Below are 27,064 nucleotides of genomic sequence, written 5' to 3' on the forward strand. Positions count from 1 at the left end.
CTTGTTTAGGCCTGAGCCTCTTCAAGGAATGGAGTACTCCTTTTTTTGTCGGAGCAGTGGGGGTGTGATAAACGTCAGTTACTGTAATTTCTGAGTATTTCAGAAGTAGTGGACTACTAAGAAGCAGGGGGAAGTAGAAGGTGGCGTATGATGTGGACGACAGAGAAGCGCACAAGAGGAAGTGGGGAGCTTTGCCTAGCATGCCAGTTCAGTTACTTCAGGGGTTACCAGCCATACAGTAGGAAAACCTCTTTATCAGCGTTTTTGGCGCGCGGTTTTTAACTGCGATATTTAATGGGGAATGATTCTAAGATATCAAAATACTCATCAGGAAGTTCATATCCAGTGTTGTGAAGAAGTTTTGCTGGAGAAAACGGAACTTTTCTTATGGGAAGCCTGGTGAGTATTTGCCCTCGGCGATTGCATGACGTCTTCAATATTTGTTTGGCTCTGTTGTTCGAGCCAGCTATGGTTCTTAGGACATACTTCCTGCTGAGGGATAGGATTATGTCCTTGATTGGTGTGATGTTGGCCAATATGTATATGTGAGCTGATGGATACGACCAGTCAGTCCTCATGCAGTATCTGAGGATTCTACGTTTAGTTGCCATTATGGCATTAGACAGTAATCACAAAGTAGTAATCAAACAGAATTACCAAATTATTTTAATTTAATTAATCTCTTAGCCCTTTCTCGTCGTGGTTTATTTTTATGTGGATAGGTATAAATTTTGAACCCCGACATTAGTCGCCAAAATAAACACCTTGACAGATTTTTAGTCGACCTTCAAATAACTTTGACCTTTATTAAAACAAGTAAATCCATATCCCGACGTATATCTCACCATTTTACAAGTTTTAATACTTACAAAACGATTTTCTTTAGCGAATACGTATGGACAAATTAATAAAATTCGGTGTTGTTTCACGATATGTGTGCGCTTATATATTGTCTTTCTTCGTATCCGTATTTTTTGTTAAAGGAGAGCCCGGGGCGGATTATAATGGCCGCCCTTTATAAACTGATAAAATATACTTCAATTTCGCTACAAATTTCGCTCCATTTTCCTTTCATCTTCTAGCCAAAGTAACAAAGTTATCGAAACTCTTTTTACCAAACACGAAGGAACAGTCCAGGAAACAGAAGAAATATATGTTTGTATACAGTGAACAGCTAAATTATGGAATATTATCATTATTTCGAGAACCGTCGAGTTTTGAGGGAAATCTCGAAACAGGTCGATTTTTGTTATAAAATACCCATCTCATAACTTACATGGAGTAGGGATGACGTCACCGGTGTGGGTGTAGTGACATAACCGTTAATTTTTTTAAATAGAAATTGGTATAATGCGACACCTCATATGAAGGAGAATTTAATTCTCTATTTAACGACATTACATTTTTAACTAAAATATTTTTTAAGGGTACAAAAACAATTTTTTTTAATTTAAATTCATCTAAATTACAACTAATGATTTAATTAATAATGTACTTTAAAATAACCAAATTATGCATAACAATTATTTTAAATTAAATGTTCGAAATGCCATATATCGGTTCCTGCCATGACTTTCTGAAGTAAATAGTTAAAAAAGCAAAAATAAAAAAAATAATAATGGACACAAAAAATTATCTCATAAATGAAACTTTTTGTCAAATGTTAATTCAAGCAAGTGATAATGACATAGTTACTGTAATATTTACTGACGAAAATGTTTTGATTTTGTGAATTGTCATCAGTTGTCAATTGTAATTTTTACTTTTGAATACTAAATTATGGCTCACCTAAATAAAACACAACGCATAGATATATTAATTCTTAGCGGATGCAGAGATAACAAAAAGAACACAGAACGAGGTATACAATTTATTCAACGCAAAATATCCAGACAGACCCATCAGCCAATCAACAGTAAGTAAAATAGTCCAAAAATTTGGAGAAACTGGGCACGTTAAACATATTCCAAACGCTGGGCGTCCTAAAATTGAAGACAATGTGAAACTTGATATTTTATTAAATGTACATGACAATCCTCACAGTAGTTCAACACAAATGGGTGAATATGCTGGAGTTTCCCAACGATCGGTATTACGTATTTAAAAAAAATACCATCCCTACAAAATTCAACTACATCAGCAATTAAACGACGACGATCCCGATCGCCGGCTTCAATTTGCTGAAATTATGCAGGATTTATGTATCCGCAATCCACATTTCATCAATCAAATCCTTTTTTCCAATGAAGCGACATTTTTTATACATGGTACCGTAAATCGTCAAAATTGCAGATATTGGAGTCAAGAAAACCCACATTGGATGACTGAGTCACACACGCAATATCCTCAGAAAGTAAATGTATCAGGGATCATTAATGACAGAATCATTGGCCCTTTTTTCTTTGAAGAAAATCTAACAGGAGAACGGTATTTAACTTTTTTGAGAAATCAACTTATACCTGTCCTTGCTAACATGTATCCAAATGCCAATAATCCAAATTTACCTAGTGAAAATATTTGGTTTCAACAAGATGGAGCCCCTTCGCATTACGCACGTGAAGTACGTCAATTTTTAAAATCATTGCTTTCCCAGGAGGTGGATCGGAAGACGAGGTTTTATAGAGCGGCCAGCAAGGTCGCCAGATCTAACACCTCTAGATTTTTTCCTGTGGGGTTACATAAAATCAAAAGTTTATGTCAATAGACCCCAAAACCTACAGGACTTGAAAGATAGAATTAGGCATAAAATGAGTCTAATTACTCCAGAAGTCATCCGCAATGTACTTGATGAATGTGTCCGTAGATTCGCATATTGTCAAGAAACCGATGGATGGCATTTCGAACATTTAACTTAAAATAATTATTATGCATAATTTGGTTACTTTAAAGTACATTATGAATTAGTACATTACATTAGTTGTAATTTAGTTCAATTTAAATTAAAAAAAATTGTTTTTGTACCCTTAAAAAAATATTTTAGTTAAAAATGTAATGTCGTTAAATAGAGAATTAAATTCTAGTTTAAATGAGGTGTCGCATTATACCGATTTCTATTTAAAAAAATTAACGATTACGTCACTACACCTACACCGGACATCATCCCATATACCCATAAGTTGCAGTTAAAAATTTACCAAAAATTCTTCTTTTTTTGTATGCTTGAGTGACATGGTAATTTCTTGAAATAAAAATTTTAGGTAAATTATTAATTGTGTATTGACATGGGCAATTTAATACAAATTATGTGCGATACATATTCTACTTAAAAATAAAGATGGGCAAGTAAATTTCTGGTGTTTTCATAGCATCTTCATATATGCGCTCGTCAGGTAAATATTCATCATCTACAGCTTGGGCTGGTGCTGGTCTAGCAAAAATACAGTCATAAAAGTACCTGCTTGATACAGAAATGTAAGGCATTAAGTCCTTGAGGTCTTTAATTTTTTTATCTGATAGTGGAATTCTCTGATTGGTTAGTGGGATTAGCGTAACTTTGCATGGACTACTGCTTGATGCAAGCCCAGACAGTTGAGCTGAACCTGTAGCACATGTTGCTTTCTTTCTTGATAAATCCATTACCTTAAAATAATCTGAATCAAAAGAAATTTTATAAGAAACTTTTGAAAGTGCATCTGTGCGATACTGTACCCATCTTATGTGAAGCCAGGAAATATTTTCATTGTCAGTGTTTAGTTTGCGATGCACGTAGTGACTTTTTAGAATTTATGAGAAATTCAGGAAATATTTTTGTTTCATTTCTATAAATTCAATAGAAGGATTTCTTGGAACCATTCTAATTAAGTCCGCCCAGTCTCTGGGTACTTCTATTTTGACAGTTGTATATTTCTTGACTTTTTCAATAGCTGTATGGATTATATCCGCTGCTTGATGAGTATGCCCCGGTTCAAGAAATTTATGATTAATCACAAGATTTTATTTCTATTAAAATCTATCAAAAGAGACAACATAACAGTAACATAAATATTTCTTGTTTGTCCTGAACAGCTGTCACTGTACATGTTAATTTTATTAATATTTGTCGGTAAGGAAAGGAGATAGTGCCTCAAACAGGATGCTATTTCTTGTCCTCCTCTAGCGCCTATTGATTTCTCCCAAACGTAACAAACGGCATGTTATTTTTATTTATGCAACTGTACATAGTGAGATTTGAAGTCCATAATGATCTTTTTTAAAATAAAATATTGTTTTGAAGCATGGGTGTAGCTAAACATTTTTAGCTACACAAGATATGGAGATTCCCTAAGTCCTCTATTGTTTAACCTGATTATGGATGAAATAATTAAAAAAAGTAAGAACTAAAAAAGGATAACAAATAGGAGAAAAATAACTTAAAATAATCTGCTTTGCAGACGACGCAATACTAGGTACTCTCTCAAAGTGAAGATGATTTACAACGTTTTCTGCACCAATTTAATATAACCGCCAGAAAATTTAACATGTTAATTTCCCCAAAAAAGACAAAATGCATGGTTACAACAGCAAATTTACTAATATGTAAATTGGAGCTGGAAGGTCAGATAATAGAACAAGTTATGGAGTTTAAATATCTAGGCATCACATTATCTAGCAACGGAAAACTCTAAACTGAAGTGGAAAATTAAGTAAATAGAGCAAACAGAGCCGCAGACTGCCTAAATGAAACAATATGGAAAAATAAAAATATCGGGAAAGAAACGAAAGGCAGAATTTATAAAACAGTCATCTGACTATAATGACATACGCGGCAGAGACAAGACCTGACACAGAGAGGACAAAAAGGATGTTAGAAGCAGCAGATCTGAAAACACTTAGAAAAATTGATGGTAAGATACTATGGGACAGAGCTAGAAGTAAAGATATACGACGTAGATGCAAGATGGAGAACATCAAGGACTGGGTAAGAAATAGAAGAGTAGAATGGAACGATCATAAGCCGAATGACAACAAATAGAGTAGTAAAGATGACAAGAGATGGTTTCCCAATAGGAAGACGATCAGTAGGAAGACCACGAAAACGATGGAACGACAACTTACTGGAGGCACATTGAAAAGCAGACAGAGTCATGCCTATATAAAAAGAAGAAGAAGAAAAAGAAATGACAAAAATGCAACACTTTTAGAATTACAGCTTCGGAATTTATCATTTTTTTTTCTCCTTGTATGCTCGATCAGATGCTGGCTACAATTAATTCTCTTTATGAACTGCTTGTTTTTGCAAATCAGAAATTGTACCAATTAATAAATTATACCGATAGCACTTTGCACAAGTATCATAAGAAGGAGGATGACATTACAGGTTAAATTATACCGAACTTAATTTAGTCACAAAAATAACGTTAAATCAACGGCAAGAACTAAAATCACATCGAGCACATTATATTCAAATTTGACATAGAGAATACGCAAATCTCAAAATATAAAATAACCCTAAGCAAACGTTGCGATGTTGCCGGTGGAAAAATTATACATTTAAACAAGAAGTGACTGTTACGGCATAGGCAGTTCTGACATTAAAAATTTAAATCTCAATAATGCCTAAGTCGACTTATTTCTAGTACAAATTTTCAGTTTAACCAGAAAACCTATGTCTACATAGGTATTTCTAGTACTAATTTTAAACGAGACTTTGAAAGATAGGTATTTCTTGATTTTATGAAAATGTGATTTTCGATAGACTTAGGCATGTCTTGCACTGAAACCGTTGTGGTTTTTTAAGGCACTTAGACCAAAAATGTCAAAAGTGCAAAAAAGTGTATATAATTTAAATGAAAATTACCAAGAGTTCTCGGGAAGAACCACGTTAACTGAGGTCTCAATCTCAATTTATAAGTTCTAGAATTTTGGAATTCTACGAGTATTTCGTCAGGCACTACTGACTTTTAATAACCTGTTCAAATTCTTCTATTAATATTTCCGGTTCCGATTTCATCGTCTATTTGTTATTTGCTTCCACTTTACGATTATCGTCAAATAGTTCTGTTATATACTCTTCCTTCATTTTCTTGTACATCTTAAATTTGTCAAATTTTCTATCACCCTCTTTAATTTCTCTGCATTGTTTTGTTCTTTTCCTTTAAATATTATTTTATATGGGATTAAACCACAATTAATTGTAACGAGAATTACATTTTACATTTGTTTTGAAATTTCGATTAGCAATCCGAAATAAGTTTTCAAAAAAAAAAATAAAATAAAAGTTATTAACAATCCTAACGTGTAAATGTTTATAGTGAAAATGTTATAGTGAAAAAGTTAAATTTTGACAGGTGCTGTTGTACCCTTGGGTTGATATCAAATTGTGATATTTCTATGGTAAAAATTGTTGCATTCATGGTATTTTATGGTAAAAACATGGCTAATTTAAATTTATTTTAACAACACTTTTTCTTTTCTGTAATTTATTGTATTGGGTATCATTTCACACCTTATTTCTTCATCTTTTATCCTCAAAATCTAATATTTCCGGAATTATTTATTATCTGTTTCTTATTTTTATCCTCTGTACTTTTATTTTGACGTTTATTTATCCGGCTGTAATAGTGGATATTGTTACGTCAGCTCCGTGAGTTTTATTCCATATACAAAAAGTCCCCTTGACGAAAAAGATGAAATATTAAAATATCTAGAATGTTTGAGATATGTCATCGAAAATCCCGAAATATCGAGTAATGTCTGGAACGTCACAAATAGGGATACCTATAAAACAGGAGAAGGATCGAGATTGGGCGACCTTAAAATTTGTGTACACTATTTTACCTGTTTGTTTGGTTTGTCGCTAGGGCGGCGCTGGTGCAGAGAAGGGTGCTAGTAATACATTGGAGTGAATGTGAAAATTTAATGAATTACAGGAATAAAATTAATTAAATAATAAATAAGTGTATAAGACCTCATTGTATTTGTAGCACCCTTTGCAACACTTGCGGCGATTGCTGAAAGCTGAATTACATGTTGAAACGTTAGCAAACAAAAACAAACGATGCATTGCGTTGCCACTCCTTCTTACATTGTAACAATATTGTATGTTAGAGCCCTTCTAATTGAAATGTTCTGATGTTAATACTGATTTCTTTATTTATTGTAACAATTAGAGTTATCTTCTTTGAGTTTGTGTTGTACTGTCCCCCTTTTAATTTTGTGATATCCAATAATGGCTTATTTTGATGTATTTTATATCTTCCAATTTTACTTGTATTTCTTTTTCTGAAATTTGTGCATAAAATTGAATTATATTTATTTTTGTATGTTAATGTATGTCCAATCGACATTATTTATGTCCAGTAAATTTATTTTTAAGTGTGACAAAATAAAAATATAAGCAAGATAAATACTTTTAATTTTTTTATATATTTGATCATCATCTCCCGGACTAAACATCAATACAAAAAAACAGAAGCTCGGTCAAGACAAAGAAACAGCTTACCTCTTTTTCTCAGTCGATTGTGCTCCTTTGAACGCTTGTGATCGATTGAAACTAGCGCATTTAGTGAGCAATGCCGTGGGATCGCTGGTTTGCCTGGTATGTCTTTTATTCCCTTTATTTTGGAAAATACGTGGTCCAGGATCAACCGAAATCTCGGCATCGTTTTTGTTGACCAACGCTGGATAAGACGACGTTGTTGATAGTGGGACAGCTGGAAATGGCATTGGGATAGTAATTAAATATTTTATATTTTCAGAATACGGAAAAATAAATTAAACTTACCTTCAAGACGTCTTTTCTCTTTGTTCTCGACGACCGCCTCTAACAACGACGAAATAGTATTTGCGTCACGGCGTCTTCTACGGCGACGTTTCTGGACATCGTCTCCGATTGCTTTGAAACTCTCTTCCGGAATTATAAGTGTCCCAGCGCTGCTTGTTCTTGTCGTGTAACGTTTATTGTGGAGAAATTCTTCGAGCTGAAACAAATATAAATATTAATAATAATATCGTATTCTTCTCCAACAATTTGAAACCGAAGCTGGGTTGCGAGAGCTAGAAATCAACTAAAAACAAAATGCATGCATGTTAATGGAACTTAGAGATAAAATATTTAGATACAAAAAGGAAAACATTATATTTACTTTATTTAAAATAAATATTTACTATTGTATCAATGTACACCTTAAAAATATCGAAAGAAAAATGTTCTTCTACCTTGCTATAAGCAATTAAATCTTGTTTATTGACGGATTAATACCTTTATGGGGAGTTGTCACTCCATCTTTTGACGATCGGCCAATTTCTTATACCGTGTGGTGATTCATCTCTTGCTATTTTGACCAGTCTTGTTTTCTTCATTCTACTTATGCGATTATTGCATTCTTTTTCCGCTGAATATTCACTAGCTTATACGCTATTTTATGTTACATTTTATTCTTATCAGTATTTCCTCTCAGTATTAATATTTTCGCTATTTCCAAAAGCCTTTATGTTGTTAGAACTCTTCGACAAAGTCAGACTACTCACACTTTTCAAGCAGAAATCTTGGTCAGTCAAAGAGTATGAAGGCGATGTTCAGATACAGACAGATTTGGTCAAAGTTATAGATGTTTGGAGGTCGTATGGTAAGTCTTATACGCCAAAATGGATCAGCTTCCTGCGGACACCCCAAGTGAACCTCGATGTCAGGCCTCCATTGAACAGGACAACACAGTCTTTGAATCTAAACCTGATATACTTTTTTCCTAGGTTGATTTTGCTCTAAAAGACTAGGAGAAACAAAGCAGCAGGCTATGATAGCATTACCGCTGATGTCTCCGCATCTTCTAACAGATGGACTGAGAATATTACAATAATTGTACATCGATTGTGTAATCAGATCTAGCACACAGATATCTGGCCTGAGGATTGAAGAAAAACCATAATCATACCTTCACATAAGATAGGTCCAAAAAATAATTGTAATATATGTAGACTACTAGACATGTCTGGTTGATCACGGAAAGCGTTTGAACGAGTACAGCACGCCAAGATAAAGCAAATACTAAAAGAAGCAGAAATTAACAACCAAGATCTGAAAATAATTAAAAACCTTTACTTGAATTAGACCGCAAATCTCATAATTGAAGATGAACACAGCAAATATGTGAAAATCATGAGTGGAGTGAGGCAAGGCTGTATATTTTCTTTTCTAATCTTTTTTCTCTATTAGCAAGGAAAAGATAATAGAAGGTCACCTCTACGTCAACCAAACAACAGTAGAAAGAATGACGCACTACAATAACCTCGGCAGCGTAATAAATGAGGAATGGATCAATAACCAGGAGATAAGAGCGCATAACAGAAAAGCTAGATCTACCTTCAACTGGATGGGACTCTCTTCAAGAGTCATAGTCTCTTTCTTGGTATAAAAGTAAGAATGCTGCGATTCTACGTCTTCTCTGTCTTCTTTTATGATGTACCTTGAACGAAAATATGTGCAAAAGATTGGAAGCATTTGAGATGTGGCTATATATGAGAATAGTTAAGATCCCGTATACTGAACGAGTCACAAATGAGGAGGTCGTCAGACCACCATCAAATCTCGAAAGTTATATAACTTAGACCACATTATCCAAAATAATTAAAGATATGCCCACCTACAAGCCATACTGCAAGGAAAAATATTTGGAAAGCAAGGTCCAGGAAGAAATAGAACATCTTGGTTAAATAACCTCAAAACCTGGTTCAAAATATCTGTGCAGCTTTTCCGCGCAGCTGCAGGCAAGATAAAGACTGCCATGTTGATCGCCAACATTCATCATGGATAGACACATCAAGGGGAATAAGATAGACTATATCTCTAATATCTCACGCTAGTAAAGTTCTTCGCTATATCCTGCAACGTCAACAGCAGGGGGGATTTTTGATAGTAGAGATACGAATGAACAAATCCTTAATGTAAGAAAGATCATAGAAAAAAAAAGAGTTTCATGCTTTCTACAAGACCCATCTAAATTAATTTTATAAGATAGATCAGCTTTACATTATTAAGCTTTTCGCAAGCTTGGTAAAATTTAAAATTATAATACCTTTACCAGACGACGCGCGACGCCATATACAGTGTGACCCATTTAGATTGGAAACACCTCTATAAAATTTGAAGTTGTTAACCGATTTTAATCAAATTTTTTTTTAATGTCATGTAATAATAGTTCTATTGCGGGACAAAATATGAAATATTTAGTTAAATTTTCAGGGCATTCTACGATACTTTTTCTTCGTCAATGGAGAATTTGTATTAACGATTTTTTTATTAAAAAAATTTCTACGTCACTGGATTTAGAGTGGCTTCAAATAGTTATGACAAAAATTTCATTTAAATATATTTATTAATAACGAAGTTATGACAACTTAAAATTTTAAAACTCACTAAGCTACGAGTCAAAAAAGAACCTGTATCAACAGATAACCATAAAACTAATTATTTTTCAAATAATTTTAATAATAAACCACTACTAGCCAAAAAATGTTTAAAATAGCATAAAAATTTAATGCAAGTAACGCACTTATATTATTATTAACCTTATATGCTACAACTTAAATCTCAGTTGCCATGACAACGATATTACTGTTTGACATTATTTGTGTCATACAAATTTCAGTGCTAGCATAAATGTATGCATAATATCTGCAACAATATTTACTTCAAATTCTTTTAATAATATTTTGTGTCATGTTTGCAAGATTAAGTTTGAGAGAAAAAATTGAAATTATACGTCTTTTGGGAGATAACGATAGAAGTGCCAGGGAAGTTTGTACAATATTTAATGACAGACATGTGGATCGTCCTAATATTAGCTGCGGTACGGTAAACAAAATAAATAGAATATTTAATGAATATGGTGCAGTATCAAAACTAATTTTAAAAAATAACCCGTTACAAAGAAGAAGAGGAAATGATCAAATCATTTTAGATCATTTCAGAAATAACCCTAATGCCAGTTTAAGGAATGCCAGTTTATATTTGAATGTGCCTCGAGAGAGTACTCGGCGATGTCTTAAGGTAAATAATATTAAACCTTTCAAACCAAAATTCTTACACACATTACAAGAAGGCGACGAAGCAAAACGTTTAGAATATTGTTTATGGGTCCAAGGGGAATATTTAAACAATATAAATTTTCTAAAAAACGTGTTGTTTACCGACGAAGCCACTTTCACTACAAATGGAGTAGTATCATCACAGAATTGTCGCTATTGGACAGCAGATAATCCCCATTGGGTAATAAACTGTAAAAGCCAGTATTCTCAAAACATCAATGTCTGGTGTGGTATACTGAACGGGCGAGTTATTGGTCCTTTCTTTTTTGAAGAAAACTTGAACTCACAGAACTTTTTAGAATTTTTAAACACCGACTTGTGGGATGCTATTCATGAGCTCCCAATTAATGAACGATTAAATTTGTATATTCAGTTAGATAGTTGTTCTGTTCATTACGCCAGAACCGTGAAGCACTGGCTAAATAAAAATTTTCCGAACCGTTGGATAGGCCGGGGTAGTCCGTTGATAGATTGGCCACCCAGATCTCCAGATCTCACAATTTTAGACTTCTTTCTCTGGGGAGTTATCAAACAAAAACTTTACCAAACCCGTCCAAGAGACGTAAAAGAACTTCGTGCAAGAATTCGACAGGCATGTGCAGAAATTACTCCCCAACAACTAAGAAATGTAATTAGAAATATTCATAAACGCTACGACAAATGTATCCAATTAGATGGTGGATTGGTAGAGGCAACTAGGATTTAAACTAAAATTATGTTTCCATGTTTCTGTTAATACAGAGTGTTTTTTTTTAACGTTAATACAGAGTGTTTTTTTCTTAGTGAGTTTTAAAATTTTAAGTTGTCATAAGTTTGTTATTAATTAATATATATTAATGAAATTTTTGTAATAGCTATTTGAAGCCACTCTAAATCCAGTGGCGTAGAAATTTTTTTAATAAAAAAATCGCTAATACAAATTCTCCATTTTCGACGAAGAAAAAGTATCGTAGAATGCCCTGAAAATTTAACTAAATATTTCATATTTTGTCCCGCAATAGACATTTTATTACATAACTTTAAAAAAAAATTTGATTAAAATCAGTTAACAACTTCAAATTTTATAGAGGTGTTTCCAATCTAAATGGGTCACACTGTACATATATGTTGATGAAATTGTTTTTTAAAATAGTTTTATTGCGATACATCCAATTTTTTCAGTACCGCAAAACACAATGCCTTGTAGATTTGGCTTTTCTGGTGAGTATTTTTTATTTAATATGTCTGCAAAATCCATTGTAGGCATAATTTGTTAAGTATGTTCTGCACTTAATTTCTGTCATGTTTATATTTATTTATATTATTATATTTATTGGTATATATTTCGTTTTATAAAAATTCATTTTAATCTGTGGTTGAAATTAATAACACAGTGGACTGGTGTAACATTATTAGAACTGATCAGAGCCTCTAAACAAACTCTGACCCTGTGTGGGCTAGAATGATCACCAATGGCCAATGAAAGTTTGCTACTACAAAAAAACTACAAGAAAGAGGAGATGTCACCTTTCCTTTTGTCTATATATAGTCCGAATTCCTATATTTATTTGACATTGTCTAGTTTCTTTTCCTATATCCATTTCTTTCTACTTCTATATAAGGTCGATTTCAATTTATTTTGTTTTCTATGTTAATTAAAAAAAATAAAGGTTATTACAAAAACCAGGCAACAAATATTAAAATACTGCTTAAGCATACAACAAAAACATTCACAAAACTCAAACCGTTCTAATATCTAAGCAATTTAATTGTCTTACTTCCATATTCCTCGCCCCGGTATCTAGAGAAACGGTTTCCGCCGTTTGCATAACCCTATTCCTATTCCTGCTCGGTTTTTTGCTCTTGCCCGTCGTCGTATCACCATCCCGCTCGCCCGTCCGGATTTGACTTTCGTCGTCTGGAATGTTGGCGGTGATAAAATTCCTGTAGCCGTCCATTTCGGCACGCTTTATGCTCTCCTCACTGCTGTTGTATCTGCGATATGAGCCGAAATAAATAAAAATCCTTTCATTTTCGTCAAAACTTTTGAGGATTGTAAAAATGTTCGCCAGCAAAACGGAAAATTTTATTCAAAAAAAACAACACAACTGTAATACTAAATTGTTACCCGTCGCCGAGAGGGATTCTCGTATGTATTTTACATATATATATATATATATATATATATATATATATATATATATATATATACGTATATATATATATATGTATATATATATATATATATATATATATATATATATATATATATGTAAGGGTTGGCCACTCAAAAGATTCCATTCTGATATTCTTTGAATTTTGTAAAAAGGTTGAAACAAGTCGATTTTTATTTCAAATTGGACATCTTTTACCGATATAGACATCTGTCAACTCTCTTCTTTCCGATACCACAAAACTTTTAATTTAAAGAGGGAATATACCATGTAGGGCACATCATTACACATATTTGAAAGTGTTATAACTCTTAAAAACTAAACATAACGGTTATATTTTGACAATATATACTCTTTGACTATATTCTCACAAGAAATTGTGGAGGGTGACTCATAAATGTAACATGATATATTAATTGTACGAGGTTCAAATCAAATGCGCCGTTTACTAATAAAAAAATCGAAATAATATCGGTTCATTTTAATGGGTAATATACGGCCCTTTACGGTGAGCCCGCTGTAATATCAGACGTATTCGCGATACGTTTAAGCAAATTAAAATTTGGTCAGCACAATTTATCCGAATTCTTAATTTATTCATTCATGATATTTATTTTGAAAATCTAGAACAAAGTTTTTTTAAATAAGTTACTGTCAGTTGAGATTGATTTATTTTTAAGTTTTCGCTTTAAGACGTATAAATTAGAGATAAGAAAAAGTATCTACAAGTTGGTTGGGGGGGTACCCAAAACTGAAATCTCCAGAATTAAAACATTTCACGCAGAACCATTTATAGAACAATAGCGGAGTGCGAGCATCAAATGTCATGTCTGAATCTCCCAAAAAGGGAAAGACCCACGTGCATTTATTGTGGTCAGAAAGATTGGCGAGAAGAGCAAAAAACCAGGTCAGAATGTTAACAAGTAGACTGGCTTGTCAATATAGATCTTCTAAAAGTACGATATAGTTGGAATTAAGGAGGTCTTAAATATCTATTGTAATAGAATGCTATTAGAAATTTTGCTTTTTAAAATAAGTAAAAAATAGGAAGAAGTCCAGGTAAGTTAAATCGAGGGGTCTTGCAGGCCATTTAATAAAACTGTCCTTTCTTTTCAAATCTCCGTTTCTCCGTTCTCTGTTCAAATTTTGTTGCAAAAAGAATGGCCCAACAATATTCTCATAAGTATTTTGACTTCATGTTTTCTTCGAATAGAGGTCACAAAAAACGTAAACTGGTACATTCTATGGTAATAATTGCTAGGTAGTCGGTTTATTTCTTTTCAGGTCGAGTCTGAAAAGTTCTTCCTGATGATTGGAAAACCATTATTTAAGGACAAAACTGGTTCATATTTTTATAGAAACAGGAAAAGAGAAGAACCTGTTTGTTTTACTAATATTGTTGTTGAAAGTGGACTAATTATTTATGAACTTCGTCTGCAGGCGGATGTTTTCCCAAGTTGTCTCGTTCTAAAACGTGTTTACAATTAATTCTTCAATATTCTTCCAGTTTAAATCATAATGTTTTTCTATCAATTTTCTAACATCAACTGCTTTTTCTTGTTTTACTTGTAAAGTAAATATTTGCCTTTTAAAGCACGTGGTCTGAGATTTATTTGTAAAGAGTGGTTTCAATATCCTATCTCCTGATGTATTGCTACAAAGTATGTAATAATGTTACTCGATCTTTACTTGCTTTATGTTTTCTTGCAGTTTTTTCATCCTTTGCGATGTAAGTACGGTTAGGCATTTTTTTCCAATACAGTCCCGTTTCATCAGCGTAAAATGCTTGATCGGCACAATACTCCCCATCTTCAATAATTTTCGCTAGCTTCTGTGGAAATATTTTTGTTGCTGCTTTATGTGCTGTAGCACACTCCCCTGTGATCTTGATATTATGAAATACATTTCTTTTTATAAACCCAATTAGCTATCCTGCGCTAGCTGAAAATTTTTTACCAGCTTGCTTGGGAAGTGTAAGTTGGCGACTCTGACTGTTTCATTAACTCATAAAACTGAAGATTTTTTTCCTGGATTAAATAACTACTTACAGGAATTCTTCTTTGAATTAGTTCCTCAATCCAAATTGCTCTCTATCTGTTCTTTCAAATAATACATACATCCCTTGAGTAAGATGAAAATTTGGCGCTTAATTTTGTACCAGAAATTATAGATTTTCTTATAGAATTTTCTTATTTATTTCTGTTTTTCTAAACAATATAAAATTTTAATTTTCGTTTCCAACGAAATTGATTGTCTTTGATGTTTTTTTTTTCTCCATTGGGCCAAATCAAATCTTAAAAAAAGAAATAAAAAAAATTAGACTTACGATATTGAGATAGAAAAAAAACTCTTCTAATAAAAAATAAAACACTAAGACACTCACTTGAAATCTTTCAATCCGAAAACCGTGCTGTTTATTATACTTTAACTTGGAATCAGCAAAATTTTAAACAACTTATTATAAGTTATTATAACGAAGCACCGCTAAGAGAAAAATAATTTTAAAAAAATTTACTTAAATTTTTTTTTTTATTTAAAGAAATAACGTCGCATCCACCCAAAGGTTATTAGCGACATTCCTGTAACATTTGTAATAATATTAAATTTAACATTTGTAATAATCAATCATTGTAACAATTAATTACAATTTGTGAACAATAAAACATTTGTAACAATTAATTAAGTTAAATTTTGTGTAACATATTTATACATTGTAAGTAACCTAATAAATTGTTCGGAACTAAACTTTTGTTGAGGAGTGCTTTTAGGTTATTTGGCAAATTTTAAGACTGTCTTTGATTTACGTATTTAGGACAGTCTATCAAGAAGTGCTTTATACTGTCTACTGTATTGCATGTTTCGCATTTTGGAGGTTCATTATTTGTGAAGAGACAGGCATGAGTATACCTACAGTGTCCAAGTCGTAGATGTGGAATAATAGTTTGGCATCTTCTACTTCTGGCTGTGGACTTCCATGAAAAAATATCACTTTTGATGGTTCTGAGTTTCGAACTAGAGTCATTCCACTCCCGATTCCACGCACTTAACACCTTATTTTTGAAATAAACTTTTAGATCGCCTGCGATACTCCTACACTGTGTTTCTGATGTGTCACTGGTGATAGCGTTACGCGCACTAGTATCTGCTTCTTCATTCCCTTCTATGCCTATATGAGATGGTATTCATAAGAAGTGGACTCTTCTGAAATTTTCTTGAGCTTTCATTAATTTGGCCCTGATAATTTTCTCAATGGGGTGTTTAGGGTATACATTTTGCATAGCTTTGACTGCGCTGAGAGAGTCAGAAAGGACTAGACAACAAGGGATGTTTTTAATTAATGTTGGCTTAACTGAGATGTGTCACTTTCAACTTCCGATGCCTCACTGTTAATATAATTATGGATTTTTTTCATTATGGACCTGAATTTACGTTTTATGGATCTTTCTTTTAAATGAGGATAAACTTGACTGAGCATATGGGACAAAGCTGATAGGTCTGTGGTATATTCTTTAATTGTGGTTATAGGATCTGCTGACCCCATGATATTCATTAGGAGCATGTTAAGTTGATCAACGTTTAGAGGGAAAGATAGAGGGTGATTTTCTATGAAGTTTTTAACAGGGTCAAGTAAGAGAGAAAATGAGCATTCAGAAGTGCTTGCTGAACTAATTTTAGCTTTTTTAGATTTTGCTTGGACTTTAGGTGGTGGAAAAATGTTACGTTCTTTTGAAGATGGATCTGCTTCAGGTGAAATAATTTCATCAAAGTTTCTTTTTGGTTGATTAATTATGTGACTGTCCTTATTTGATGAGTCTACTTTGTTCGGTATCTCCGGGATATTGGAAATAGACATTTGTTCACACTGAGAAGGGTTCGTGTCATTGGATGCTTGCAAGGATATATTTGTTGCGCTGGATACCGATGCTTCGTTGTTTTGGTTGGGGTTTATTTGAGCTAGTGGTTCGGAGCACTGTGAAGCGATGTGTCCTGGCTTCTTGCATCTAAAGCAAACTAAACTGTCTTGAGAAATGAATATTCTATATGTCGTGTTGTCAAAAACAAGAGTAAATGACTCTGGTAGTATTAGATTGTGAGGACTGATATAGATTTGTCTTCGGAAACTAAGGATGTGATTGTACTCAGGCATAGAAGAACTTATTTTAAGGAAGGTCATTGGAGAGACAGGAACTATGCCGATTTTTTGTAACTCACTGATTAGCAAGTCGTGCGGTATTGAAAGACATACGCCGGAGAGTACAAGTCGTTCCGCTGGTGTAACTAACCTTCTTGCTCTGACAATTTCACCTTGTATTTCTATTTGACCGTGATTATTCATAAAATCGTCCACTATTTGTTTATTGGATAAATACATACATATGCGATTATTAGATAATCTAGAAGAGAAGATTATATTTTCGGTTGAATTATATTTCCAAGTGGGAGAAGGTAGTCTTGAAGTTTGGTGTTTTCTAAGGCAGTAAAGATAATTGCTTGGGACTTTAATGGAAATTGCACTCTCGACGCTGCCGAAGAGTATGACTGTGACGTGTTTATTCGATTTTGATGGTCTTGTATTGTAGAACTGTTGTGTGATTCCATGTTTGAATTCATTTCGATAAACGTTTGTGAAAAGTAAGTCCGACTCTGTACAACTGCTAAAACAGGTATATCGGTCTTTACTAAAAGCGGTTTTTTGCTGGTAAAACTGGATTTGTTTATTGACAACAATAACAAATAATTGCAATTTGCTGACTTTAATACTAATTTAACTGGATATTATGTAAGGAGTTTGTACACTTACAGTTTATTTCAATATATCACTAAGATTCACAATTTATAACTTACATTAAACTTTGTTAATGTTAAAAATATTCGGAGCCCATATTGAATACAACATTATAATTATCGATGCAGAACCGAACTCTTACTTAAATTTTGCGGCCATGTCATAATAATTCTACACTCCAGTGTTGCTAACACCGCTTGCATACAAGTTTGTTGGCCGTTTAAGAACCAAATATATGGTTTCTGTCTATACACTTTAAGATGTAAACTATATTAGTGTCGTGATAAATATGTTAACAATTAATTAATTAATGTCTGTAAATGACTTATATGAATATTCTGTGATAACTAACTAATCTTTACCGCTCTCTATTCCGCGTATCCCAGGTTTTTTGTTTTAAATTGTGCGAGTATTTCTATAGCTTCAATTTAAATTAACTATCACAGTGAATTCAAATTCTTTTTTCACAGTATGTAATCAAAAAACTCTACTTTCGAGTAAAAGAGTAAATCCTAAAATTTAAGGTGGCTGCAAACTGAAAAAAATAATCATTCTGATAATGAGTAAAATGCCAGGTGTCTATAAAATGTTCTCATAAAGTAGAATCACCTCGTATACTACAGTAACCTTTGATTTATTATTATCACACGGCAGGCAGACAGGTCAAAAGACCCTTTTTTATCTTGTAACCTTAATTTATATTTTTTCTGGGCCAAATAAATAAATACAAAAAAAAGAAAAAAGAGGACTTGACTCGTACCTCAATTTCCTTCTAAAAAGATCGTCGCTTTTGGATCTGCGATGTCTCCTTCGTTCCCCCATTTCCGCCGCCGTCTTACTCCTTTCTACGCCTTTTGACAGCGATAAATGACCTGCAATAATTGTATAGTATGAGTCTGATATTCCGTAGGGAGAACGGTGCTGATAGGGGAAATCGATGAGGAAAACATCGTAAAAGGTTTTTGAGATGGGAAAATAACAGGAAGGCGGGATAGTTTTTCAGGAAAACGTGTTAAAGCACACTTATCTCTTATAAAAGTTGTTATTTAACAAAGTTAACGGCACAGTAGGATAGTTCCATTAGATAACAGGAAACTTGTACAAACACTCACTACAACTTACCTCTTTTCTCGCCCAACGATTCACTCATCGACTTCTCCAATGGATTTGTCCTAACCCCTTCGTCGACAACCACCCCCTTGTCCCGTCTATGTTCCCAAAATCCACGTCCATTTTCTCGGATCACGGCATAACTTCTTTGATCCTTTCCACCTTCTTTGGAAGTCTCGACTTTCTCCGAGTTATCGCCTCTTTGTGTTGGACGTTTCCTCTCTTGCGGATTTATAGAAACTGTGGAAGTTTTTGTGCTCGGCGAGACTAGAAAATTCGACGTGTCGCTTCTGGATGATATCGGAAAGCAAAAAGAAAGAATTCCGTTAGTTCGGGTAGATTTATCGAGGCAAAGATGAGAGAAGTTTCAGGCAGAAGGCGTTTAGAAAGTTTTATCATAATTCTCGTAGTTCAATATACAAGTCGCACAATTGTGACCATTTACCGAAAAGTTTATGAGAAACACTGTAAAAAATTTAATTCTAAACCTATTTTATGTACACTTAAATGGCAATAAATCGACAATAATAAAGAATACTTTGTAGCTAAAATTATACTTTTTATTGTTTAGTTAATGATATAAATGTCCTGCTTACCTGGACCTCAGCAATCGTCTGCTCCTCTTTGAATTTCCATTTCTACCATCCACGTCAAGATTCAGATTCGAACCCCAAATATTTCTGACGGTATTGCCTTGATCCTTTGCTTCAACCAAGAGTTGACCTTTATAATCGTATAATTGGATGACAGGAAGTACGATGTTTGGCGATGATTTCGAAGTCGACAACTCCCAATGCCAACTCTTTGGTTTGCGCAGTTGTAGCCTAATAGTTTCCGGCATATGAGCTGCCGTCGCTGCTGTCATTTTCTAGAAAAAATAGAGATGAAATAAAAAGAAAAGAAAGAAAGAATTGTATTACAATCACCAACTGATTGTAATAAAATGCGAAATTAGGATTCATCATTATCATACTAAATATTTGACTTTTTTACATGGGTAGATAACCATCTTAATCTATACTTTATCCTTTATCATATTGGGCAACTCTTCGTGAGTCATTGTCGCGTCTGCTATTGCCTTTCGATCTTGTCGATCCTGTGCCTCTAGTTGCAACTACCTCACACATAGTTTCTCTAGATCTTTTTAACTTTTTCTATAGCTTTTCCCTTATCTGATCTTTCATAAAACACATTGTTTATAAGTCGGCTGTCGCTACTCCGTTTCACATATCTAGACCTCCAATAATAAAGTAATTATTAATTTCATCCTTCATACATTCGAATAGACGGAGTACGCCAAGGATGCGTGTTATCTCCCTTCTTATTAGCATCTATACAGAATTCGTAATGCACAAGGTTTCGTATAGTTGGGATGGAAGAGTAAATCTAGGCGGTGTCAAGATATCTAACTTACGTTTCGCAAATGACAATATACTTCTAGAATCTCCTCAAGAATAAATCAGTAACTAAAAAAACTCGAGGTAGCAAGTGCTAACTTTGAACTTCTCTTTGATGTCGAATAAGGTGAAATGCAAATTCAAGCTTACTGGAAGCTAGTGGACGATGTTAGGAATAAACTTTTATTCCGACAATACATCTACAGTTTCCTGACTTCCTATGGCTTCATATAGAGGTCGCTACTAGAATACTTAGGCATGTTATCTTACTCTAATGGTCATATAGATGAAGAGCATTTCGTCCAGGAAGCTCCTCCGCCGAAAAGTCACGAAATCTACCACCAGTGGAACCACACAGCCAGCAAGCCAACCAACCAAAACAAACCACGTCCTGAAGAGGTCTAAAACCTATAACAGGACGCCAAAACACAAAACAAAGAGAGCCAACCAACAAGGAAGAACACGAGACAATGCAATATTTCAGTTCGAGTTACCAAAAGTGAACCGAAGTCGAAACACGTGTAGAACAATGGTGTAGCTATACAATAGTGTGTATATATATATATATATATATATATATATATATATATATATATATATATATATATATATATATATATAAGATTTGTGAGCCACTGTTGTTATGTTTGGCTAAAAGATTTTTTAGTTGTTCGGACATATTATTTATTTCTACATCGGACATTATTTCTAATGTCACAAATAAAAATCCTTGTTATATTAAAGATTCCAATGACTTTATTTCTAAAATTAAAAACATTCACGTACCAAATAACTATAAATTAATATCTTTAGATATCATTTTACTATACACTAACATACCAATAAAACTTGCCACTTACATCATTAAAAACTCAACATACTTTTTATATAAAGGACGAAATATACCAACAAATGGATGGATGTGCAATGGGTGCAAGTATTTCTAGTGTCATTGCTCAACTGGTTCTGGAAGACTTAGAAGAATCTGTCATGAGTCAGTTACATTTTAATGTACCCTTCTTCTACCGCTATATACATGACTGTATCTGTGCTATCCCAACAAATAAAATGAACGAAATTTTAGATAATTTTAACAGTTACCATCCAAAACTAAAATTTACTATATAAACTGAAAAAAATAATAAAATAAATTTTCTGGATATCAGCTTACATCGCATTAATAACACAGTTAAAACTATGTAGTTTACAAAACAAGCATGATCTTCACAATATTTCAACTACAAATCTCATCATCCATTCTCCCATAAGAAGTCTTGCTGATAAATCTATAAAACTAACAGATCCAGAATACAGACCAATTGCAATCAAAAAAGCGAAAAATGCCCTTCTAAATAATGCATATCCAGAACATCTGTTCGAAACTATTTTCAAATCAAGACTTAATAAATTTTACAACAATACAAATAACAAAAAACCCAACAGTATCAAGACTACGTATACAACTCTTCCACATATAAAAGGTTTATCCGAACAAATAAAAAATCTTTTAGCCAAACATAACATAACAGTGGCTTACAAAGGCAACAACCTTCTAAATAAATATTTCACTAAACTAAAAACACAAACTCCAAAACTCAAAAAATTACATGTTGTTTACGAGATACCATGTATTAACTGTGAAGGTGTCTATATCGAGTAAACCTGTCAACTGCTTCGATGCAGAATTTGTTATCACAAATATAACAAGAACAACGTCACTGCGCTCACAAAACATGAAAATAAGAAGAAGCATAAATTTGACTTCGAAAACATCAAAATTTTAAAAACCAAACAATACAATAAGAAGAAGGAGATATACGAATCAACAGAAATAAAAAGAAATACTAACGCAATCAATAAAAAAAAAATACACAGAACCTAAATAATCTCCACTTTACCTTTTTCGAAATAACCAACGATAAGCCCATATAAAAATAATTATATACTAATGACAGTAAACCATAAGATATCAGATATCAATTTTACTTCAGTCAATTCATTAATGTCAGTGTCCCGTTTTACGTTTTGGTAAGTTTTTTATATACTTTACAATAACTTTTTGTTCCTAATTTTGTACATTTTAGAATGTACAAGATTAGGAACAAAATGTGTCTTGACAAAGACAAGGGTTTCCTGCCGAAACGTTGATTTCAATGGACAATAAAATTTAGTTCCAAATTTAATATTACTTATTGAACCTAAACCTAAGAAATCCTAATTTTATATATATATATATATATATATATATATATATACCCAGATTATTAAGTGCATGTAAAAGCCTATGTCTATCAGTGGAGGCAAAATAATAAAACAAAGAGATAAAGGAGAGAAACTGATATTTCAACATCATAAACCTATTTTACAATACTAAATAAACAGTATTAATAGCTGATTCAACGACCCATTTACCATTATATTATGATCTGTTAAAAGACATACTATATACATCGACTCCACTGTATGATTCACTTTGTAGGCATGTTTTAAACTCATTACGTAGGATCTGTAAACAATAACGAAAAGCATTTTTGGCACAAGATTTGTGTTTCTACGACATATCAACGCGTAACTTATAGATAGACATAGACGTTCGATGTGATAATTTCTTGGACTGGGGTCTCCTTGATACTGTTCCAAAATACTGTGTAGAAAATTAACGGGGAAAAGATATTTGAAATTCCTTTAAATTGGTTTATGATTAGTATAAACAAACAGTGTAGTTTTAGTGAATAAGATTTTTAAGAGATTGTAACTTTATAAACGTCACATGTTCATTATATTTTTCTTTAAATGACTATTTTATTTCAATTTCTTTTGATGTTATTTATTTATTAATTTTCTCGTTTATTTTACTATTTTTATTCTAAAAATAGTTGGCGCTCAACTCTTATATCAAATAAATATCTTAGTTAATCTTTATTTTTTGCAGCATTAATCTTTCACTTATTATATTCTAGTTCCCTAAGATTTATCCCACATAGGAAAAGTCCCTTAACGAAAAAAAAAAGAAGTCATTCGAGAACATTCAAAATCCCACCGCTGTCCGCCACAAGCAATGTTGCACTGCTTTAAAATATCTTTTTTGAACACTAACTTGTTTACAATACTTTCACAGACCGGCAACTATAAACTTCAAAACCTCAATTTTACCTGCTACGACCCCATATCTTCTCCATTCTATTCTATGCCATAGACATATATAAAATGTCCATGCACTATTCCAAGCGACAAAATACATTTGTCAGTTAGCATCTCTTGACTTCTGTCATGTCAGTTTTCGTTTGAATGGAGGGACATGTTTTATACATATCGTTTATCTATAAACAGACATGTTTAGCTTTAAAATTCATTTTATCTAGTAAAAATATCTCTGATGTAAGTTGATGATTCTGTATATGCAATATTTAATCAATATCCAGTGTCTTTTTTATATTTTACATATTCGGTTTTTAATATTTTATCTTTATTTAAATTGTTTTAAGTAATTTATTTTTATAATAATTATATTCATTAACTATCCTTGCCATAAACTATGTCCTTTAAAAAATTTTTTTTGAAAGGAAATCTTCAAATCATGCCGTCGCTAACACAAGGTTTTTCATTTTAGTTTTTTGGCATAATTTAAATTTTTGTTTACTTTTTTTTGGGTGACGACTTCCCGGCATGTGGTACCACATATGGAGTAAACTGCAGTAGCATGGAAACTGCTATGAAGAACTCAACATCTGCTTGTAATTACAATCCATCTACATTTAAGTCAGCATCCGAAGCCAACAACAACACTAACTACAGTAAATTCAACTGTATGAACCAATCACCTGCATGAAGCCCACAATATATGCAACAATAGTGTCATAAGTATTAGTTTTAAATTTTTATACAGCTCTAAGTAGGATTTGCTTTAATGTTAAAATTTCATTTTTTTTTTTTGTACAATAAATATGATCAGTTAATATCATGTTTTATGTGTCCAGCCAAACTCATTTTTCCTCACACCTGAGAGACTGAGTTAGATGAAGCCTTAATAATTGGATTCCAAAGAAAGTTGGAGTTTTATTGTTACGCATTGGCTCCCAACTTTCAGAAGGTATGTATATGGTTACAACATATTTCAATCCATCTTCATCATTCTATTTCTTTAATAACGTCTCTTCATATTTCTCTTTTGAGTTATACCAATATGACTCCGCTCTTTCAGTCTTGCCTAAACGTCTTCCACCAGGTTTTCTTTAGTTTTCCTCCTTTACTCGTTCCAAGAATTTTCCTTAGCAATTCTTCATATTAGGTTATTATCATTAGGGTGCTAAACATTTGGACTGGATTATTAACTAATAATGTAATCGTTCCAAATATTCTACCTAACCGACTTAATTCAGCGTCGTATTTTCATTTGTTAAATGACAACTTACCCCTTCCATTGCTTTATCAAGTTCGCTTAGCAACTAATAGATTAAATTGTTAGTTACGACACGATGATACTTCTGCGGATTATGGTAGATAAGTTTATTAAATCAGTAATTTCCCCACGGTTGGAATGGAAGTAGTGGATTTGTACTATGGCCTCCTAGATATGCAGATCTAAATCCTTTAGATTTTTCTTAGATTTTTATAATGTGGATTATTCAGAGGGAAAGTTTACTTTGAACCTATTAATAGTCCGAAATATGCAGTAGCCCTTATTCACGGTACATAATATATAAAAAAAATAATAAAAAATATATATAAGATGGAAGGCAACCGTAAATACGTATTTATGACTATTTACGGTTGCCTTCCATCTTATATACATTTTTTATTATTTGTTTCCCTTGTTCTGAGCTATGCCGATACTTTCTAGCTTTATTTTACTATTAACTCGCATTAACCGTTTCTTAAGTAAAAGAGTAGAAGCAATGTATCGACAGTTACTTTACTATATATATTTAAAACAGACGTCATTTCTAGCAGAAACAATGCCTATGGTTGATTTAATTTAAAGTTATCAATAAAAAATGTTCTGCTTACCACGCGGTTCAAGAATTTTTGCCAGACAAATTTTAAAACTGTTATTCGAATGGTTATTTATAAAAGACGTGTGGGTGCTGTCAGCTGTACACGACATTGTTGCCTATTTACGTGAATGCATGTGGATGATTTTAAAAAACCAAAGAAAACAGATTAGAAAAATATAAGTTATATTATTGCCCAAAAAAATCGCTTATTGGTTCATATTTATAACTCAAAAGCTAAATCATACCTTACTACAGTATACATAACATTAGATTAAATTACTATTTAAATGGGAATAAGCCACAATTAAAGGTTAAAATACGTTTATTGACGTTTCAATTTCCACTTCGGAAATCGTTCTCAAAATACAAACAGTAAATTGTATTTTGAGAACGATTTCCGAAGTGGAAATTGAAACGTCAATAAACGTATTTTAACCTTTAATTGTGGGTTATTCCCATTTAAATAGTAATTAATTTAAAATGCCACAAGAAAATAGCTTCAGAACAATATAACATTAGAGATACGAGATACTGTTAACAAATTTCAAAAGTTTATTTAAAATCCCTTTCGGGTTACATCGCAGAACTTTTACGGACTAAAAAGCCCATCATCAGTGTTTTGTTACTCGGTGCACATGCGTTAAGCCACTAAATACCTGGGTGAAAACCCTTTAGATGGTACAAAATTTAATATATGTCTTACATTTTATTTAAAATTATGTTGTGATGTTTGCCTATATGGCAATGTAAGACTCCCACTAGGGCTTGCTGCTGACCTGCAGACGTTGTCTGATTCAGACTCAGAATTTATCACTTAAAAACTGCTGTCGAAATTTCAGGGATGGTTCTATGGCCTCAACTTCCATTAAATTAACGGGTGTAGAATTTAAATATCCAAGACAAAGCCGAAGGGATTTATTTGTTTGTATCTCTAATTTATTTAAATGTGTGTTTGCGCCAGTTCCATACAAATAACAACTGTAATTGAAAATAGGACAAATCATAGTACGGTAAAATAAAAGTGCTACATTTGGATCGGCACCCTAGTTAGTTCTACAGAACTTCTTAGAATATTCCTTGCATTTTCAGACTTTTTTATGACTCGATGAATGTGATCTTTCCATAGAAGTTTTCTATGGTCTAAATTCGTACTGAGATATTTTACACAATGTTTAATCTTCTTCTTCTTCTAATGGCGCTACAACCCTTTGTGAGTCTTGGCCTGCTTAACAATGTTCTTCCATTCTGCCCTGTCGGATATTTTCCTTCGCCACTGCCTGATGTTCATGGTTTTAAGATCCCTCTCTACGTCGTCTATCCATCTTTTACGGGGCCTTCCTCTTGTTCTGTTTCCTTGGGGCTTCCATCTCTGGACTACTTTTACAGCTCGATTATCTGGCATTCTTTTTAGGTGACCAAGCCAGTTTAGTTTTTGTGACTTTACAAATCTGACAATATCTGCGTTCTGCATTAGTTTATCCAGCTCGTGGTTCATTTTAATTCTCCACGAACCATCGCTGCATTGGGTTGGTCCAAATATCTTTCTTAGTATTTTGCACTCAAATATTCTCAGTTGATTTTTATCAGTGGTTGAGAGGGTCCACGTTTCACATCCATATG

At 33.0% G+C, this 27,064-nt stretch overlaps 1 protein-coding gene across 1 annotated transcript in view; it reads right to left on the reverse strand.

The window, feature by feature from the left end:
- The window catches only part of LOC140446919 (uncharacterized), a 444,869-nt gene that overhangs the window by 411,770 nt on the left and 6,035 nt on the right, over positions 1-27,064 (reverse strand). Inside the window, exons 2-7 of the mRNA XM_072539513.1 lie at positions 19,650-19,921; positions 19,066-19,343; positions 18,704-18,815; positions 12,762-12,978; positions 7,703-7,898; positions 7,421-7,631 (exon numbers count right to left, since the gene is read on the reverse strand). Coding sequence (XP_072395614.1) covers positions 7,421-7,631; positions 7,703-7,898; positions 12,762-12,978; positions 18,704-18,815; positions 19,066-19,343; positions 19,650-19,918 — 1,283 coding nt within the window. The 5' untranslated portion in view covers positions 19,919-19,921. The remainder of the gene's footprint in view (positions 1-7,420; positions 7,632-7,702; positions 7,899-12,761; positions 12,979-18,703; positions 18,816-19,065; positions 19,344-19,649; positions 19,922-27,064) is intronic.

The sequence above is a fragment of the Diabrotica undecimpunctata genome, chromosome 1 (assembly GCF_040954645.1).
Source record: "Diabrotica undecimpunctata isolate CICGRU chromosome 1, icDiaUnde3, whole genome shotgun sequence".
Classification (NCBI taxonomy): domain Eukaryota; kingdom Metazoa; phylum Arthropoda; class Insecta; order Coleoptera; family Chrysomelidae; genus Diabrotica; species Diabrotica undecimpunctata.